This window comes from Lissotriton vulgaris, unplaced genomic scaffold, assembly GCF_964263255.1.
Source record: "Lissotriton vulgaris unplaced genomic scaffold, aLisVul1.2 SCAFFOLD_1429, whole genome shotgun sequence".
NCBI classification, from domain to species: Eukaryota; Metazoa; Chordata; class Amphibia; order Caudata; family Salamandridae; genus Lissotriton; species Lissotriton vulgaris.
In genome coordinates this window covers 334250-352241 of record NW_028241135.1, presented here as the reverse complement: position 1 = coordinate 352241, position 17992 = coordinate 334250, and the positions used below count along the sequence as shown (strand labels likewise).

At 47.2% G+C, this 17992-nt stretch overlaps 1 protein-coding gene across 1 annotated transcript in view; it reads left to right on the top strand.

The window, feature by feature from the left end:
* Nucleotides 1-17992, top strand: part of LOC147672106 (mediator of RNA polymerase II transcription subunit 13-like) — a 465300-nt gene that overhangs the window by 135330 nt on the left and 311978 nt on the right. Inside the window, exon 3 of the mRNA XM_086948030.1 lies at nt 7042-7210. Coding sequence (XP_086804156.1) covers nt 7042-7210 — 169 coding nt within the window. The remainder of the gene's footprint in view (nt 1-7041; nt 7211-17992) is intronic.

Genomic DNA, 17992 nt, shown 5'->3' with positions numbered 1-17992 from the left:
TTAAGTTGGTAAGCAGTGGCCTCGTGACTACGTTTGAAAAAGTTTTTGGTATCATTCCCACGTTTTTCCACACTATTTTTTCGAGTCTGTTTGGTGGACTACCTGTGTTGCTGGCTGTAGCAGCAGGCATTCTGTTGGTGTTTTTCTTCATAAAACATGGATGCCCATCCTGCGCAAGACGCCGTTCAACGCCTCCTGACACTGTGCCGTAATCGGATGCTCAATTACTATGGAACATTGCCGCTTGCAGCATTAAGCACGGCCTATAGATTGTCATTTCGGTTCACCGACTTCACGTGTGTCCAACCTGTGTTTCACTGCCTGAGCTGCGAGTTCGATTGGGCCATTGATTTGTGCCTATGCTTGAGAACTGCTCCTGACGTCGATTTTGATCAGCTAATGCGTCCCGTGGTGGCTCACGAGCTGATCTGTTCTGGCGAGAGAGTTATGGCCTTGGCAGCGATAAATGGAGTTCTGGGCCAATGGGAGATTTCTGCAGCGGCGGATGCCTTTCTGACACACAGCGATCTGGTGAACCCACCGAGTTGTCCTCTGACGTTACAGGAGGATCCGATGCTGGAGGAGCACGTATGTTCTTTCCCATTGCTAAATTGGATTGCTGAACTATTTTCGGATGATGGCAGTGATTTCATGCTGGAGGCTGTGGCAACTTTCTTTGCATATACTTTCCAATCGTGAGATGCCTGGGAGGAATGCTTTGTTGTGAAATATGACTTTCCCCTCGCTGGATTGGAGGGATGGACTATGTTCAGCTGATGGAGAGTACAATCATGTGATGTCACTGGGGATAACGTCAATGTGGCACATGACTTTGGAAATCGGATACGTGCCTTGTTTTTTCTCTTCCAAACATTTGAATTGATGAAACCTGGTCCTACGTTTCATATTTTTGAGACCTGGTGGATGACTTTTGGTTCAAAAGTTTTGTTTTTATTTTTAGATTTGAGGCCACTGTAGGCATTCATACATATTCATTCATACATATTTTTAGCTTATTTTAGCTCAAGATTATTGAACTTTGCTTTCAATTGTTGTGTCTGATTTAGTATTGCCTTTTCCCTTATGTTTGACGGTGCTCGGACCAATGGGGGGGTGTCATATGGATACTTCATTACATATATTGCGTTAAGTTAGCATGAGTGTATTACATGTTTAAACAGCCGGTTTGCCTTCGGCTTCAGTTTTGCACACAACACATACTTGTTGTTGTAGCTTTCACCCTAGAAGCGGTGAGGTGGTTTATTTGGGAATAATATGTTATTTCTATGCTATCAGCTTTGCCTGGTACACTTGGTACAACTGTCTGCACACTGAGAGCTGCACACTCTAAGATTAACCTAACACAAGGTTGCTGAGAGGCCTGATCCTCGCACCACATTAGACATAACACAAATAATGTTGATGCCAACATTTTGGGCTCTACGCGGGTTTAAGATAGAGTTACACGGAATGAACGTAGACACTTGGTGCTGCGCATGAAGAGAGCTGGTAGCTGTTGATGTGAACTGCTCCTACTGACATTGAGAGGTATGGGGCCGCCCTGCTAAAGCCCGAATGAGACCTTCATATATATAAAATAATATGCTAGATAGGGTGCGCGAAATATAGGTGCTATCGATTTCTATAGTTTTTGAATTATAACATGCTAGCACCTTTTGCTTACTATGGATTAGTGACTATGCTGCTGACTCTGATTATTATAATCTGCATTTTGGTATTATACAAGATACTGCGTTTGAGAACTTTGCATTGAATAATAAATATTTCAAACTTGCATTTGTGTTCTTTGACTCTCCGTTTTGGTTTGAAATGATTATATAACGAAAGAGTGTTCATGTGTTCCACGATTCCTGAGGTATTCTAAAGATCATGTTCTGGTTTGTCTAAGACATGGATCATTCCATAATGATCCATGAGACACTGTAGCTAGCTAGGTAAGGGGATTTCTGACACCGAGATGAGTTTTGGATCATCCTAACTCACTGAGGTTCTAGATCTCTATGCACAGTTCTGTGGGAGAACGGAAACCCTGCTACAGTGTATAATACAAATATCAAAAAAATGTAATGTACTGCAACCCTATGCTTACTATCTGATAACAGAAAATATGTGGGTTCCGCTCACAACTTCGTACATACGAAGTGTGGATTAAGAGGTTGTTTTTAGATCTCGGCCTGTGATGGCTGCGCACATTTGCAGTCTCGCTGGCGAGATTTAATGAGATAGAGTACTTTCACTCGCGAGGTTAAGCCCCGCCCCTCTTTGCCATTGGCTGGCATCACTGTTCATGCTAAACGGTGGCCAACCATGGGAAAAGAGGTCCTAGTGACGTACTCTTTTTCTCTTGTGAAGCCGTCCCACATGGACTAGCTTCCTTGACTTACTGCTGTAGTAAAAGGTTTCTTATCTTCTTTATGGGCCCAAAAAGTTAGCCCCATAAAGAAGATAAGAAGCCTTTTACTTCAGCAGTAAGGCAGGCTTTAAAAGAGAAAACAGCATGTCGTGGCGAGCTACTTTGCCTATAATCTCGACACCCACGCTTTACTTTTAATGTTACGAGTAAAGAGTGGGTGGCGCGTTTATACCAAAAGTAAAGCAATAGATGTTTTTTCTATTTCTTTACTTTTGGTATAATCGCGGCACCCACGCTTTACTTGTAACATTAAAAGTCAAAGTGCGGGTGCCGCGATTATACCAAAAGTAAAGAAATAGAAAAAAAATCTATTTCTTTACTTTTGGTATAATCGCTGCACCCGCGCATTACTTTTAATGTTACAAGTAAAGCGCGGGTGCCGCGGCTGCCTGGCGAGCGCTTGTTTACCGTGAGGTAGGAGGTCCTCGCACAGCGTACAATGGGCCCTCCTCCCACCACTCGCAGGATGGGCTTGTTTAAGTTGGCCTGTAACTTCCTAAAGACTGTCTTACTTGCTTTGCAGTTTTGCCTGCAAGCTGCCCCTTTAAGCTATCCTACAGTCTCTGAGAATAACAAAAACATTGACGTGATACGAATCCAACTAAAAAATAAGCACTCCGAATTAAAATGTAGTTTTATCGGAATGCTCGCACAGCTCGGTGATAACAGGTCTTTCTCTGACCTTTCTCAGGGGTATGTACGTTTATTTGATCTGCAGGTTGCACATTTATCCCTGCAGCATCTACAGCGCTGCAGTGATCCGATGGACTGTCTTATCCGCTTTCAAGCCTGAAAAAGAATGGCACATTATCATCTGAATTGTATTTGCTTTCAGATGTGGTGCTCTTTTTCAGTTGTCTTGTTAATTAAGTCTAACTGTACTTCTCAGGTCAGATGGCAGTTACATCTCCACAGATGCGACATTAACTCACTGGGCTACTTCGCAGCCGCTTCCCAGTCCCATACAAAGCTGTTTTTATATGAGACTGACTTCATTCAGCACATTTTCCAGTCGTCTGCAGAGCCATCACTCCACCTCCCCCATAAGTTGCCAGTCCCTTCCACTTCCTGTGATGAGGAGTTTGGTGTGTAGGAACCGGGGGACCGTGGAGGACAGAGCTGGAAAGCCTCTGCCGGAGAAAGAACAGCCCCCCGCACCCTCCCCCCCCCCCCCCCCCCCCCCCCAGCAGCCTCTGCCGTCCTACAAGACCCCCATTGGACTGTTATACAGGGCTTCTCATGACATGGGCGCTCAGCCTGCTGACAGGTAAGGCAGCCTGCTTAGAATCAGACACTGGTCGCTGGTGCTGGAGGCAGGCGACACCGTAACAGTACAGGCTGCTAGAATAGCTTGAAGTGCATTTCAGAAGTGAACATACTGGAGCGAAGCAGCTTGTTGTGCTGTGTAACTAATAACTGTAGTGTGGTGTCCAGAACTAATGGGACACCTTCGTTGTGGACCGCAAAGTGATGTATATCCGAGAAGGCTGCATGTCAGAGGTCTGTGCATCAGCGTGGCAGGTATCTCATAGTGTTCTGTGCATGCGTGGCTGTGTCAGAAGGGTTGGTGTCTCAGTGGGCTGCGTGGCTGGGATGCCATTGTGGCAGAGACTGCTGTGGACCAGAGATGTCTCTTCATCTGCGAGGGCTATTATGTGCTTTACAGAGCTGTAGCTCCAAGGAGGTGTGTGCCAGAGAGGGTTGTAGCTTGAGAGACTGTATACGATGGGTCAGTGTCTCCGAGGGATATGTCCAAAGAGGGATTGTTTGCCAGAGGGAACGGGATCTCGACAGGGCTGTGTTAGAGAGCTCTGCATGTCATACAGGGCTGTGCGCTGGCCTACGAGGTCTGTGTCGTAGAAGGTTGGCAAACGGAGGCATTGGTGTCACAGAAGGTTGTTTGTCAGATCTGTGTATCAGAGAAGGCTGTGTCAGGTCTGCGTGTCAGGTCTGCGTGTCAGGTCTGCGTGTCGGGTCTGTGTGTCAGAGAAGGCTGCGTGCTAGAGACGAAAGGGGACTGCTTGCCAAAGAGTGTTGTGTGACAAACATACCATTTTCTCGGAGAGGACTGTGTGTCAAACATAGCTGTGTGATGTATGTGATGGCTGTGTCTCAGAGGACTGTGTATTTGTGTGTGAGAGGTCTGTTTGTCACACATTGCTGTATCCCAGAGGGGGGTGTGTGGTGGCTGTGTCTTAAGAGAAATTTGTGTTAGAGAGGACTGTGTTACACATAGCTGGACTGTGTATTTGTGCGCCAGACTGGGCACATACCAGCGTGTTGTGTGTGTGTGCACAACACTGTATTATTATAGTGTGTTTACAGATTTCTTTGCTTGGCAGTGTTTGTGAAACGTGCAATACAGCATTGTTTGTTCACAGTATGGTGTGCAAAGAATTGAGCATTTACGGCTTTGGATGTGCGCAACACTGTGTCTAGCTGTGTCCTACATGGTATGTTTTGTATTTTCTGTGTAACAGACAAGTGGGTGTATAGAGCTTTATTTACATTGTTTAGAAGCTGCAGAACTCACTTTACAGCATATACTGCTTTACTTAGTTACAGTATTGATTACAACATTGTGCATATAGTGTGAATGCAGCGCTACATATGTGCGCATCATATGTGGCTGTTAATCTCTGCCGGACCTCGTGCGGCAGCACCCGCAGCATGTGCTGCACTTGTTCAAGGCAGGGCCCTTTTAAGGCCCTCCACCTAATTTACCCCAACCTTTAGGGCACTGATGAGCTTGGGAAGACGAGTGGCAGCACATTGTTTTCTTTACTCAGTGTCTCTTCAGACACGTTGCACTTCGCTGCCCGCATTGTTCTGATAAATATCTCTTTAGCGTGCTCATATGTTAAAGGTGTTCTAATAGCTTATAAGTAGTGAGAGCCCAACATTTTTATTCGAAAAGCTATCAAGCTATATCTTTTCCTGACGACCACTGGGCTGTTTACCTTTCACTGACAGCCTACAAGAAAAATAAAAAAGGCAGGAAGTTTATTTTAATTTGTGCATTTCACAAGGTTGTAAAATGGCAATGTGACATAATTGGGGCCACTGGAATGTTTCTGCTTTTTGTGCATCCACACTCACAAACATTCTAGCACACTCTGCTCTTCTCCACAACACTCTATCCTTCTGCCTACCACTGCTCTTATACTCATCACTCTGTCCTTTTGCATCACACTGCTCTTCTCCTCCTCCGACTCCTTCTCCTACCATCTCCCTAACACCGCTCTTCTACACCTATCTACTTACTTATGCCTAATACTAAGCAAATAATCTTACCTTCCTCCTACTTCACACTGCTCTTCTACTTCTCACACTCCTATCATATCCCTCCTACTACTCTTCTACTCCTCTCCTTCATCATGCCTCATACTGCTCTCCACACTTTCCTTCCTTCAATAACACGCTAATCTCCTCCACGCTTTCTGCCTTCTCCCTCATACTACTCTCCCCACTCCTCTTTCTTCTGCCTCATACAACTCTCCCCACTCTTCTGCCTCATGCTACTCTCCTCCTCACGTTACTTCATTACCCTCAGGCTATTCTTCTACTCACTCTCCGTCCAAAATCTTCAACACTGCTCTTCTAACGCTATGCGTTAAACTACTACACACATATCCATTACAATTCAACCAACATAAAAGCACAACATATCACATACAAACACTCAATAAGACACACCTAAAATACAATACTATTAGAAAGCAAATATCTTTAACTTAAACAAAGGCGAAACCTATTGCATTTTCAATGCTTGTTATAGTCGGTGGTTGAGTTAGACTGAATGGGAAATGGTGGGTGTAAGTGTATCAAGAATAGTGTCCAATTCATCAAAGATTGTTCCTTCAATTAAAATGTTCTCACAATTTGCAATTACTGATGTGTTTTTCATCAACAAGATAGGATGGCCATTCTCTCAAAACCATCGGCACACCTCTGCTTGCTTATGGGAAAGGACTGGATTTAACTAGAATAAAGGCACATTCTTGAACTAGATTACTTGGACATTTCTCACTGTCAACACCCACCAGAAAACTCACGGTTTTATCTCTGTAGTTGACAAAGGTGCTTGCAAGTTCAGTTTATTGGTAGGGAGTGTGTATTCTGTTTCACACCTATGCTTTGTAACTGTCTTCAACTCACTTTATGCAGATGCGCTTCTTGATACTTGGTGGCAAGGATACACAGTTAATACAAGACTATGTTTAAAAAAAAAAAAAAAGATGAAAAGTGAAATTCATGGTTTAGGCTTAATATTGGACATGATGTTCTTAAGGCTAAGGCCATGCACCATTTTCCCATGCTGTTAGTTGTAGACTTGATGCGTGGTGTGAAAACTGGGCATCAAGGGTTTATTTTCATCCAGATTCCGCATGACCGGTATACAGCGAGTATGACCTTTCCAGGTGTTCGTCTCTGTCCTTGGAAGTAGTTTTTACTCCTCTTAACTCTGACAGTAGGAAATTATAGACCTCTTACAGATTTTGTACCCTGCATGAAAGTATACGTTTATCACTGCTTGTTGTTGGATGGATATGTTATGAAGAATTCTGCTTTTTGAATCTGTAATTACATATTTCTCTCTCTTGCAGAAGAGGAAGATGGGATCTGGGATAATGGACTTTCCTATGAGTGCCGCACTTTACTTTTCAAGGCAGTCCACAATCTCCTTGAAAGGTGTTTAATGAACCGTAACTTTGTGCGTATTGGGAAGTGGTTTGTGAAACCCTATGAAAAAGATGAAAAGCCTATCAATAAAAGGTACGTAGATTAGTTCTGCTCATGTTTCAAATATTAAACACCATGGCATGTGCAAGAAAATGTAATCCTATAAATATATAGTAAATTTGGTAAGCACTTGCAGAATTTATATCCTCATGTTATGGCTCCCCTATAAACTCTAGTCTGCTTTCATTTGTTTATTGGCAAGCTGGCTTTTGTTTACGTAGTTTACAGTTCCGAACTTGAGGCACTAATAGAAAGCTTTTAGAACGAACATGGTTGTTTTTGCTACTTAATGAAAAAGGAAATCTATGGTAGAAATTTGGTTGCAATAATTTATTAGTTTGATAAATGGATACAGCATGAAGCCTACATACCCACCTAAAATTTCTCAGAACTGAACAGTCTTAAACTGTTCCTCATACCCTACCAAGTAAGACTCTACCTCATTCTCTCTCGTTGCGATGACCTAAATTCTAACTACCACATTTGGTTGCTGTATTCCTATTTTCTCAAGGCCACATCCCTCCCTTCAAGTCTAGAATATATTTGTTTTTATCCAGAAAAAACTAGCTCTCTGTCTCTTTTGGCATGTGTGGCTTCTGCAGTCTTGCTTAAAGTAAACCGGGGGTGGAGGGGAGGGAGGCCCACAAATTCCTAATTAGTACTTTGCTCACTGTGCATTACGCCAGTTTATCATGACTTATTAACACCCATTCCTTCTAAAAGATAAATCTGACTTCTTGCGCCGATTCTTTACTTTAGAAAATCCTCAGGTATCAGAAAGATTATCGAGCAGGACCCATGCACACCAGTAGGTGCTGCTCGGCTCTGTGTCCGCTCATCCGTGCGAGAAGTGACATGAGCGGTACCAATATAGGTGCCACACCAGTGCCCGGACGCCGGTTCTTTCTTTTCTCCACCAGATAGCGTTAAACCGGTCTTAACACTTCTCCATCACTTTTTGACTGGCTTTTACTCTCCATGTTTTTCCTAAGACACTGAGGCGAAGGTGCGTTGTCAGACGCCGACCAGGTCCTGCTTCCTGAAGCACAGCCAGTACCTTATTTGTTTGATCGGACTGGGGAGAGAGAGACGAATGGGAGGGGTCTATGGCCCCTTATGGCTATCAGCTCCCAGGTGAGTAACAGGACAGCTGGTAAAAGGAACTGGAGGGGGCAAGTGGTATAAACACCTTCTCTGACACTGGCCTGGTCTCGCCTCCTACTGTGGCTACAGATGAGGGAGTCTCATCTGCAATGGTGGTACTTAGGGTGGTGAGTTCTTGGACTTTCAGTTGCAGTGGCAGTCAAGACTAATGTCTTGATGGAGGTGCTTCAGCCGGGATTCTCACACTGAGCCCCTACTCTTCTTCAATGAAGCCCCTACAGACGTCCTACTATGGGCCTGATCCAAGCTCTGCATGCTTGGTTCTGGTGCACAGGGTGATAATCTACCTCCATCACCCCTCTCCTGAGGACCCCAGTTTCCTTACCCACCTAGGTGGTCCAATTCTCCACATCCAGGATTAATCCCGACAAAATCTCTACAACTCCACCAAATGGGCAATCCAAGAAGCTTGATAACTTTGGCAAGACCATGTTCTCTTCCGCCAGCCTAGCACTGCAGTCTGTGAACTCTGCATGCCTATTGGGCCGTTATTTCCTTTCGATTTGGGATTCTGTTGTGCAATTGCTGCCTATGTTCCCTGGTTAATAGCAGAGAGGTGTGCAGCCCAGTAGTATTTTCGAATATCCGGGAGAGCTATCCCTCCATCGTACCACCCTAGTGTTAATTTTTGCAATGCTATCCTGGGCGTGCCGGACCAAAGCAGCTCCCTTTGCGCGGCTTCTACAGCCGCAAAATAGGAATGTGGTACCCGGTGAGGATCATTTTGAAGGGGGTAGAGGAACCTCGGCAGGGCCATCATTTTAAAAAGGGCTGCACGGCCCAGGAGGGACAAGACAACAGGAGTTTCTGCCAAGTAGCGGAGTCACGCTTAAGCCGTTGAAGGGGCGGAAGGAGATTTTTTGTACATCTTGGCCTTATCTTTGGAGCTAAAGACCCCATGATATTTAAAACCGTCCTCCGCTACAGTGATCGGGCAGCTGCCAGGAAGCCTATGGGTGCTGCCGTGGGGAACATAGAGGAGAGATTTGCTCCAATTAATCCGGAACCCAGAGTTCTTCCCAAAATTTGTAAAGATATCGAGGGCCGCCGTGATGGACCTCCGGGGTCGTGAGGGGTATAGGAGGATGTAGTCAGCATATTGTAAATCCTATCCTCCCAGCTGTCCGCCCACCGCAGCCCCTTAAACACGTCTTGCCTAATCCAAGCGGCAAGTGGCTCCAGGGAAAGGGCAAATGGGAGGGGGGAGAGCGGGCAGCCCTGTCGGGTCCCCTTCTCCAGGGCAAAGACCTCTCATACTTTATTAACAACGACTTGGGCCAGTGGCTCCGAGTAGAGGAGACGGACCCATGCAATGAAGTTCGGGCCGAAGCCTAGTTTACGGAGCGCCGCCATCATATATGGCCATTCTAGTGTATCGAGTGACCCCACCACCTCATCCTCCTACAAAGTGTGACATCTCCCTATCACACCATTGAGGCGACGGAGGTTGAGCGCTGTGTTTCGGTGGTGCATGAAGCCAGATTGGTCCGGGTGGACGAGAGTGGGCAAGACCAGCTGGAGCCTATTGGCGAGTATTTTGGCCAATATTTTCGGCTCTGCGTTGAGCAGTGAAATAGGCCTGTATGATGAGCATGACTCTCTTGGTTTCCCTTCTTTCGGGATGGTCACAATAGTGGCCAGGCGCTGATCCCGTGGCAGCAACCCCTTCATTTTGCTTTAGTCAAACATTCGTTTGAGATAGGGACTGAGGTTTTCGGGTTTAAGCTTGTAAAGCTCAATTGGGAGGCCATTGGGCCCAAGAGCTTTACCCGGGCGAAGATCTTTAATGGCCCGTTCCAACTCGGCAGTGCTGAGCAGGACCTCCAGGGTGTCCCGTTCAACTGCAGAAAGGCATGGCATCTGAATGTCTGCTAGTAAGGCTACAGAATCTTCCTCCGGGCGGTCTGATCCCCTGCTATACACCTTCTGGAAGTTTCGGGCAAACTCTGCGGCAATCTCACAGGGTTCAGTAATCACCGCTCCTGAAGCTGTCTGAAGCTCAGGTACAACTTTATTCGCCTGTTTTTTGTCAAGCCATGCAATGAGCTTGCCCGCTTTATCGCCTTGTTCATATATTCTGCCTTCCCTATCTCTAGCTACGGTCTTAGCCGCCTCCGTTGCCAGCGCCTTGTATACCGCAGTTTTAAGGTGCAGCCGATGGTGCGTCCCCGGTCGGAGCACGCAGCCTCCTCCAGCGCCTCAAGGTCTGTTTCAACAGAGGCGATCTGCGCCTCCCGGTCTTTGCGACGCCGGGCAATAGCCGAAAGGGCCTCTCCTCTAAGTACAGTTTTAAAAGCTTCCCACAGTGTCACAGAAGAGCTCACCGATCCGTCAATGTTCTCGAAGTAGCGGTTTATAGAGTTAGCACCTTTCTGAGCTCCTCGCTACGGAAATACCAGGCATTAATGGGTGTTATGCCTGCTCTTTGCTGTTAGGTGCTAATCAAGCAGAAATTGTTTGATTGCAACACATCCAAAATGCGGCGGCCAGAACCTTAGTCGAGCTCCATTTCGGGTACCATCCGGAGGCTTCATTGGCTCCCGGTGGCCCAGCGTATACAATTTAGGACCCTATGTATTTCATTTAAAATTCTGAGACTTTCTACCCCCAAAATGCTTGGTTCCTTGTTGAACATGTATGTTCCCACTCGACTCTAAGCTCGGCGGGCCAAAATCTAGTTAAAGTGCCCAGGATCAAACGCAGCCGTGTAGGCGGGCGTTCCTTCCGCTTTTTAGATGCTAAACTTTGGAATGCCCTAGCAGCCCACATCCGTGAAGTGGAAGTGCTGCTAGAATTCAGGAAACTTATCAAGACCTACCTTTTTCCGGTTAGGTAATCAATCCTTTTTGTTCCTGCTTTGCTGTCTTTCAGCCCTACTCTTTTATCTCAAATTAGCGCCGGGATGCCCCTTTGATGGGGCAGCTGAGCGCTCTATAAATTTATGTAACATATGTAACATAACATTATGCAACCCTCCCTTCTAGTCCCTACTGTGATATGGGCCCAAACTGGTGAGTGGTCTCATACCTCTGGCTAGGTGCGTGGCGTTTTGAATTACGGTGTCATGATGTGGTGGAGTGAGGATGTAGTCCAAGCGGGAAAAATAGTGTTGTGGGCCAGAGAAGAACGTGTGTTTGTCAACTGGATGTGCTAGTCGCCATGTCTGTCAACCCAAAGACCTCTAGGAAGTTTGCCAGCCATTTTTACCCTTGGGGTATGTCCCTAGGTGGGTGTCTGTCTAAGGTCCCTGAGACAACTGCGTTAAAATCTCCCCCCACTATCAGCTGACCGTCTGAAATGGAGAGGAGGAGTTTGCCCAGGTCCATATAAGACTGCGTTTGGAGACCGGGCGGGATATAGGTGGAAATCAGATTTAACCTGCGTCCCTCCCACCTCCCTGACTGCGCCGCAAAGCGGCCCTGTCGGTCTGTTTCTGTATGGTCGATGAGGAGAGGAAGGGAACGATGGAGGATTCCAACGCCCCTGGAGCCTGAGGTGAAGCCAGAGTGAACCGCCAGAGTATATCCCCATCTACTTAGGGCGTGACACGTGTTACCCATCAAGTGCGTTTCTTGCAGCAATACTGCGTCTGGGAGGTGGCGTTTGACAAACTGTAAGACAATGGTTCTTTTGAGCTTATCTCCCAGCCCATTAACATTCCAACTAAGGATCTTGACTCTTATCCCATCTCTTAGCCATAGCCGCTCCTGTGTGGTAAAGACATACTCGTGTACTCTGGTGCATCTCCCGACCCCTTTCAAGTTGTCCTGGTGTGACTGAAACCCCCCCCCCCCCCCTTTACCCCCCCACTCCCCGCACCTCCCAACCAGTGTGAAAGTAAATATCAACACATTTCAGTTGCAACTCTTCCAAATTTCCCCCCACGTCCCCTCCCTCTCCCCCCCACCAGACCCCCGCCTCCCCATGTCCCCCCCCCCCAACCCCCCCACAGGTCAACTGATCCTCAACGTCTTACCCCAGTCCAACGGGACTCTTCCCTCCCAACAGTTCTCCACCCTCCCTGCTCCGTAGGTTTTGAACTACCCACTACCCCAATTAGCAGAGCGCCTTTCGCCCGAAACCGCCCCCTCACGCAAAAAAACCCTTGTCGGGGAAGTGGGTCCCGGCCCCAGCTCCAGCCGCCACACCAACTCCGTCCCCCATAATTCTGGATATCCCCATAAGTGTGGAGCAGTCAAGGCACTTATGGATCAATTAGAAAAACAGGCCAACACACAGCAGTGGCTCCCATTGGAAGTCGTACTTGCCCACTCCCAAAAGTACATTATACATTACTGTTCAGCATGTTCTCGGTCTCGTGCTTGCCGAATTCAGCTTCCTGCATTGTCCCGAAGGCACCCCCACTACGGCCTGGCCGATCTTGAGCGGCATGAATGCTGGCTCTGCCCATCCACTTCCGATCTTTCCGCCGCGGATCCAGGCGATGCAATGCGGCTCTCCCTCCAGAAGCCACGGTCCTGCTGCGGTTGCTGGAGTGGACCCGCCCTGTCAAGCCAATTTTGGACCTCCATGGGCGTCGTGAAGAACAAGGATTTGCCTCCCTCTATAACTCAGTTTGGCCGGAAAGAACATCATATACTTGATGCCCCTCTCTCGGAGTGCCGCCTTCACTCCCGCAAATGACCGCCGCTCCTGCTGGACTTGAAGCGTGAAGTCAGGAAAGAACCGGATCAATGCCCCCTCGTACTGCAGGTCGCCCATCTGCCTCCCCGCCTGAAGGATGGCATCGCGATCCCTATAATTCAGGGTATTGGCTATGATGGTCCTGGGTGGGGCTCCGGGCTTTGGCTCGGGACCGGCGCGCGGTGGGCTCGTTAATTCGTAAAGATCTTATACAGGCGCCTGGGCTGGAGGTGGGTCAGTATGAGGTCTTCAAGGAACAATTCGACGCTGGGCCCCTCCGTTCCCTCCGGCACTCCTACCACTCGTATATTGCTCCTTCGGGCCCTTCCTTCCAGGTCTTCGAGCCTGAGAGCCATCTGGCGGTGTTGATGTACCAGTTCATTAATGCGGCCTTCTAACTTTTTTGAGGCTGCATGGAGTGCAGTCATTTTCGATTTGTTGGCTTTGGACTTTTCCGTGGTTTCACCCTGGTCTGTTCGGAGCAGGTTCATTTTGATCGAGATTTTGTCCATTTTTGTCCATTTTTGTTTCCAGGCTGGTGGCCAAAGCCTGGATTGCCGCCATAATTGATGTCAGGGACGACTTCTTCTGGGCCGCCGGATCATCTGCTACGTTACCCGCCTTTCCCTGTCCCAGTGGCACCTCATACTTGTCCAGCTTATTAGTTTGTGTATTGGTACCCCCTTTCGGCCTCATGGTGCTAGGGTCACAAACTGCGTAGCCAGCCAAACAGATTATTGCGCTTTGCAGCAGGTATGTCTCAATGCGCGGGCTCCTCCACACTCTCGCCGTTATCCCTCGTGGCCCTGCAGCGCCGACTGACCCGTCTGGGCAGACCGTCGAGCACAGATATGCCTTCCGTCCCCACAACAGCCGGATCCCGGCACACCGGGTGGTAAGCCACACACTATCTTCCCTTGTTTACTGTGACACAGGGCCTAGTAAAATGCGATCAGGCCCAAAGATCTAGGTCTCGTTCTGCCTCCGGTTCATGGGGTCCCGCCGGTTAGATTTAAAATAGTCTTCACTGGTTAGTGTGCAGGTAGGACTCTCCCCGCCAGGGCTACTTTGTCAATTTGGGCCCCTTTTCCCGCTTCAGGCGCACCCCCGGGATCTGTCAGAGCCCTCTTACCGCTCCTTCCGCTGCTTTTGTTGTGTCCGGGATCACCCTTCAGGCGGTCCGATGATCCCGGGTAGGGCTCCCCCGGGGCACTGCCAGAGGCAATGCCCGCCTCAAACTCCGGCGCACTGTATCTGCAATTCAGCACAGGGGCCCTCAGCAGTCGGCCCCGCCAGTTATTCGGCACCATACAGGCCCCCGGGGCATGCAGCAGTGGTTGTAGGCTCTGGTCTAGTCTCAGCGGAGCCTACGGGCCGTGGTCTCTAAATGGCGGCTCAGCCTACGGATTTCGCGAACGTTTTCCACCCGGCAGGCCCTGCTTCCGTTTTTGCTCCTGCAGCCCTCCTACCCAGCTAGGCCTCAAGCCGGGGCCTCAGTTGATGCGTCACCCGGCCGCGGAGCTCCGCATCGGGTGTTCCGGCCACCTGCACCCGCTGCCGGGACGGATCAGCCGTTTTGGGCCGAGCCGAGGATCGCGGAGCACCTCTGCAAGCAGCGCTCCTTTTCAGGGGTCCGGGGCACTGAGGTAGCAGTGCCTCGGAGCGAATATTGTACGGATAGTACCGGGGACAGTCAATCCCGGCGGAGCACAGAGACTAGGCAGCCATTATCGTCGGCGCTGGCCACGCCTCCGTGCCAGATTTTTAACCAAAATATCGCCTGGTGAGACCTGATATAGTCTTCAACATAGGACAATGTTAACTCCTTGTGGCAAACAAAGGACGAGATCGGTGTCCCTAAGATTCTCCGGTAGAATCTATTTTCTGCTACCTGGATGCTGTTACAATTTGTCTGGCCCTAAACTTCCGCCCCATATTTTGTGGTGGGTATGCACTGTTTTATTTATTTTATTTATTTATTTATTGACATTTGTAGAGCGCGGCGAATACCCGTGGGCGTCTCGGCGCTGTTTTATATATTTTCAATAGAGAGAGCACTACCTCGGTTCTTCTCGGTTGGGGGAGGCTCAGAATCGAGTTGACAGCCTTTAAAAATTTACTCCAGCAATGCGCCAGATGAGCTGCCCAAAAACCATTATCTGAAAATACTAGACCCAGTTATGGAAAAATGCGAGTGCATAGCAGATTTTCAGAACCTGCGGTGATTACATTAACCTTGATTTTTGGGATCACAACTCATTAAAAACGATTTCTTAAAGTTTGTACAAAGGTCCAAGCAATCCATAAAATCCACAAAGCCCCTAACTAAAGTGCGCAGTGCATTTGGGGTGCGGCCCATTAAGACTGTGTCATCCGCGGGACTTCTGTGGTCCGGTTAGACAGCACATTATGTAACTCATTGATGTATAAAATAAATAGGAGTGGGGCCAGTACGCACCCCTGACTGACCCCTCTACCGCTGACTGTCCCCTGAAACTGCCCCATCCCTGCTGACCCTCGCCCTTGCTCTCAGGTCCCTGTGTAAAGAAGTTAAAAAAATATTTAAAACCTCATCCAACCATATTTTAAATGGCATAACCATAGACGCAATCTATTAACAAAATCAAAGGCTGAGGTAAGGTCCATAAAGTTTAAGTAAATGGGAGAGTGCCGGGATATTGTATATTTGCAGATTATCAAATTAAGATTGAGGCATTGTTCCACAGTTCCCAAATTACTTCTAAAGTCTAGCTGACACTTATTTAAAATACTTTGCTCCTCCGCCCAAGACCTGATTTTGTTAAATGGCACCCTCTCGAGTATTTTAAGTGTGTTATCAATCAGGGAGATCGGCCTGTATCCGCTAGGTTTGGATCTGTCCTCTTTTTTAAAAATCGGGACGATAATGCTGGTTGACCTGGTGCTAGGAATTTGGGTGTATGTTAAATTATTTAAAAAGTTGAGTAAAAGAGGCGCCCAGAGCTCTGGTTTAGGCTTGATCAGATCGATGGGAAGCCCATCGAGCCAGGGGCCTTATTACCTAAACTTTGGTGCCTAGCATCCTCCACTTCAGATAAAGATATCTGAATTCGTGTAGCAGCATAGCTGTCTGTGAGATAAATGTATATATTTTGGAGAAATGGGCTTCCCAAGCTTCGCTAGTTACATTGCAGCTTAGAGGAGTGAGTGTGAGGCCCATGGTGCTCATGTCTTTGACTGCTGCCCAGAAGCCATTTGTGTTTAAGTATAGTAGCACAAGCCAGGTTGTCCCTTTGTTCTTTCCGGATCTCATCTTTCCTCTTCTTGGCCACTTTTTTATATTGATACCTCAATAATCTAATAAGATTTGCATCCCTTGGTGCTGCTGTAAGGGCAACACAGAGCTCTCCCATTTACCCGGAGCAAGCACTATTAAACCACTTAGGGTTATAGTTATTAGATGCAGGTCTTGAGATCATTTGTTTAATGCCTGCACATAAGTGTATAAAGGCGATAACTACCTCAGGATTAGGGTAAGTGAGAGACAGACAAGTATCAACCGATATTCGATAGGTTGTTAACATTTTTCAGAACACATTAGTATAATCAATGCCTTTCCAAATAACTCTTAAATTATCGGTTGAGGATACTAGATTGCAGGCCCTTAGTTCTTCAAAGTCTGGTCTAAGGGCAGCCCTAAGGGTAACCGAGGTTGGTTTAACTAAAAAATCTTCTAATGACGCCGATATAAAAACATAATCTATTATTGAAGCATAGTCCCGGCCTCTATAGGTGGGTGTTGGGTGACTGTCATTTTGATTTACGGCCGCAATGTCCATCATGTTTAATAAGTTGTGATTTAACAAGTAGTCCAGTAATTCAGTCCCCCTTTATACATATGTACCTGGAGTTGGCGGACAGCAACCAAATTGTTTGCCACAGCAATCTTAACATTAAAGTAGCCACCCAAACAGATTCCAGATAAATTGTAATTCTCCGTTAAGCTTTGTATGTCTGAGACAAAATTAAAGATTTGCAAAGTTTACGTTCAGTACTGAATCATTATTATAAGAATTGATAAAACAGATGGGTACCCCCGCGTGTATTTCAGGGTTTGAAAGTTGGCACTATTAGTGGTAATGGTTTTGACACTGCCACCCGAAGAAAGTTTGACCCAAATTGAAACACCACCAGAGGGTCGCCCGTATTTGGGAACGGGCGCAGTGACAAAGCATTCAAACCCTTCAAGATATATTTCCCTCATTGCCCAGGTCTCCAGGAACATTAAAATATCCTATTTATTTACCATCTTAACCCAATCCTCAATGCTTACTTTAGAGGCTAGACCGGCAATATTCCAGCTTAGCACCTGCAGGTTTGGATCATGTGGCTCTGGGGTGTCATTTACCCGGTGAACCGGCATGGATATAGAGGGGGCAGATTCAGTTGGTGTTAATATAGGCAACAGTCAGTCTAAACTATCTAAACCAGAGGGAGCAGAAAACCTATTATGTATTGAGTATAAGGGGATAACAGGTGTGTTTTGCCCAACATTTGGTTTGTAAAAAAAGCAGAGAGGAAGGCAGTAGCCAAATATGAGTGTATGAAAAGCTGTTATGCTCTTTTGACATCAATATAGATCTTATTCGTGCCGGTCGGCGGAAATTGATGACAACAGTCTCCCTCTATGGTCTTATCCTAGGGTCCAACCCAGCCATCCTGCGCACCATTATGATGTCACCCTGAACCCTTTGTATCCAGCCAGTCAGTACTCTTATTACGTAATTGGTCTCAGGACTCAGGCTGGTTTTTCCCTATAGGGGGAGACCCCGCAAAGAACCAGAGCATAAGACTTCGAACATATTTACTTGTCTCAGCAGGCCAGCAACCATTATTCTTAGTAGCAGGGGGGTCATTACTCTGGGGGTTAAATGCCGAACGAGCATTAGTTGCGGGAACTCTGAGTGAAGCATAGTCGGCTGATTGGCTAGGTGGGTATAATCTGTAAGTCGCCTGGCTTTAAAAGTT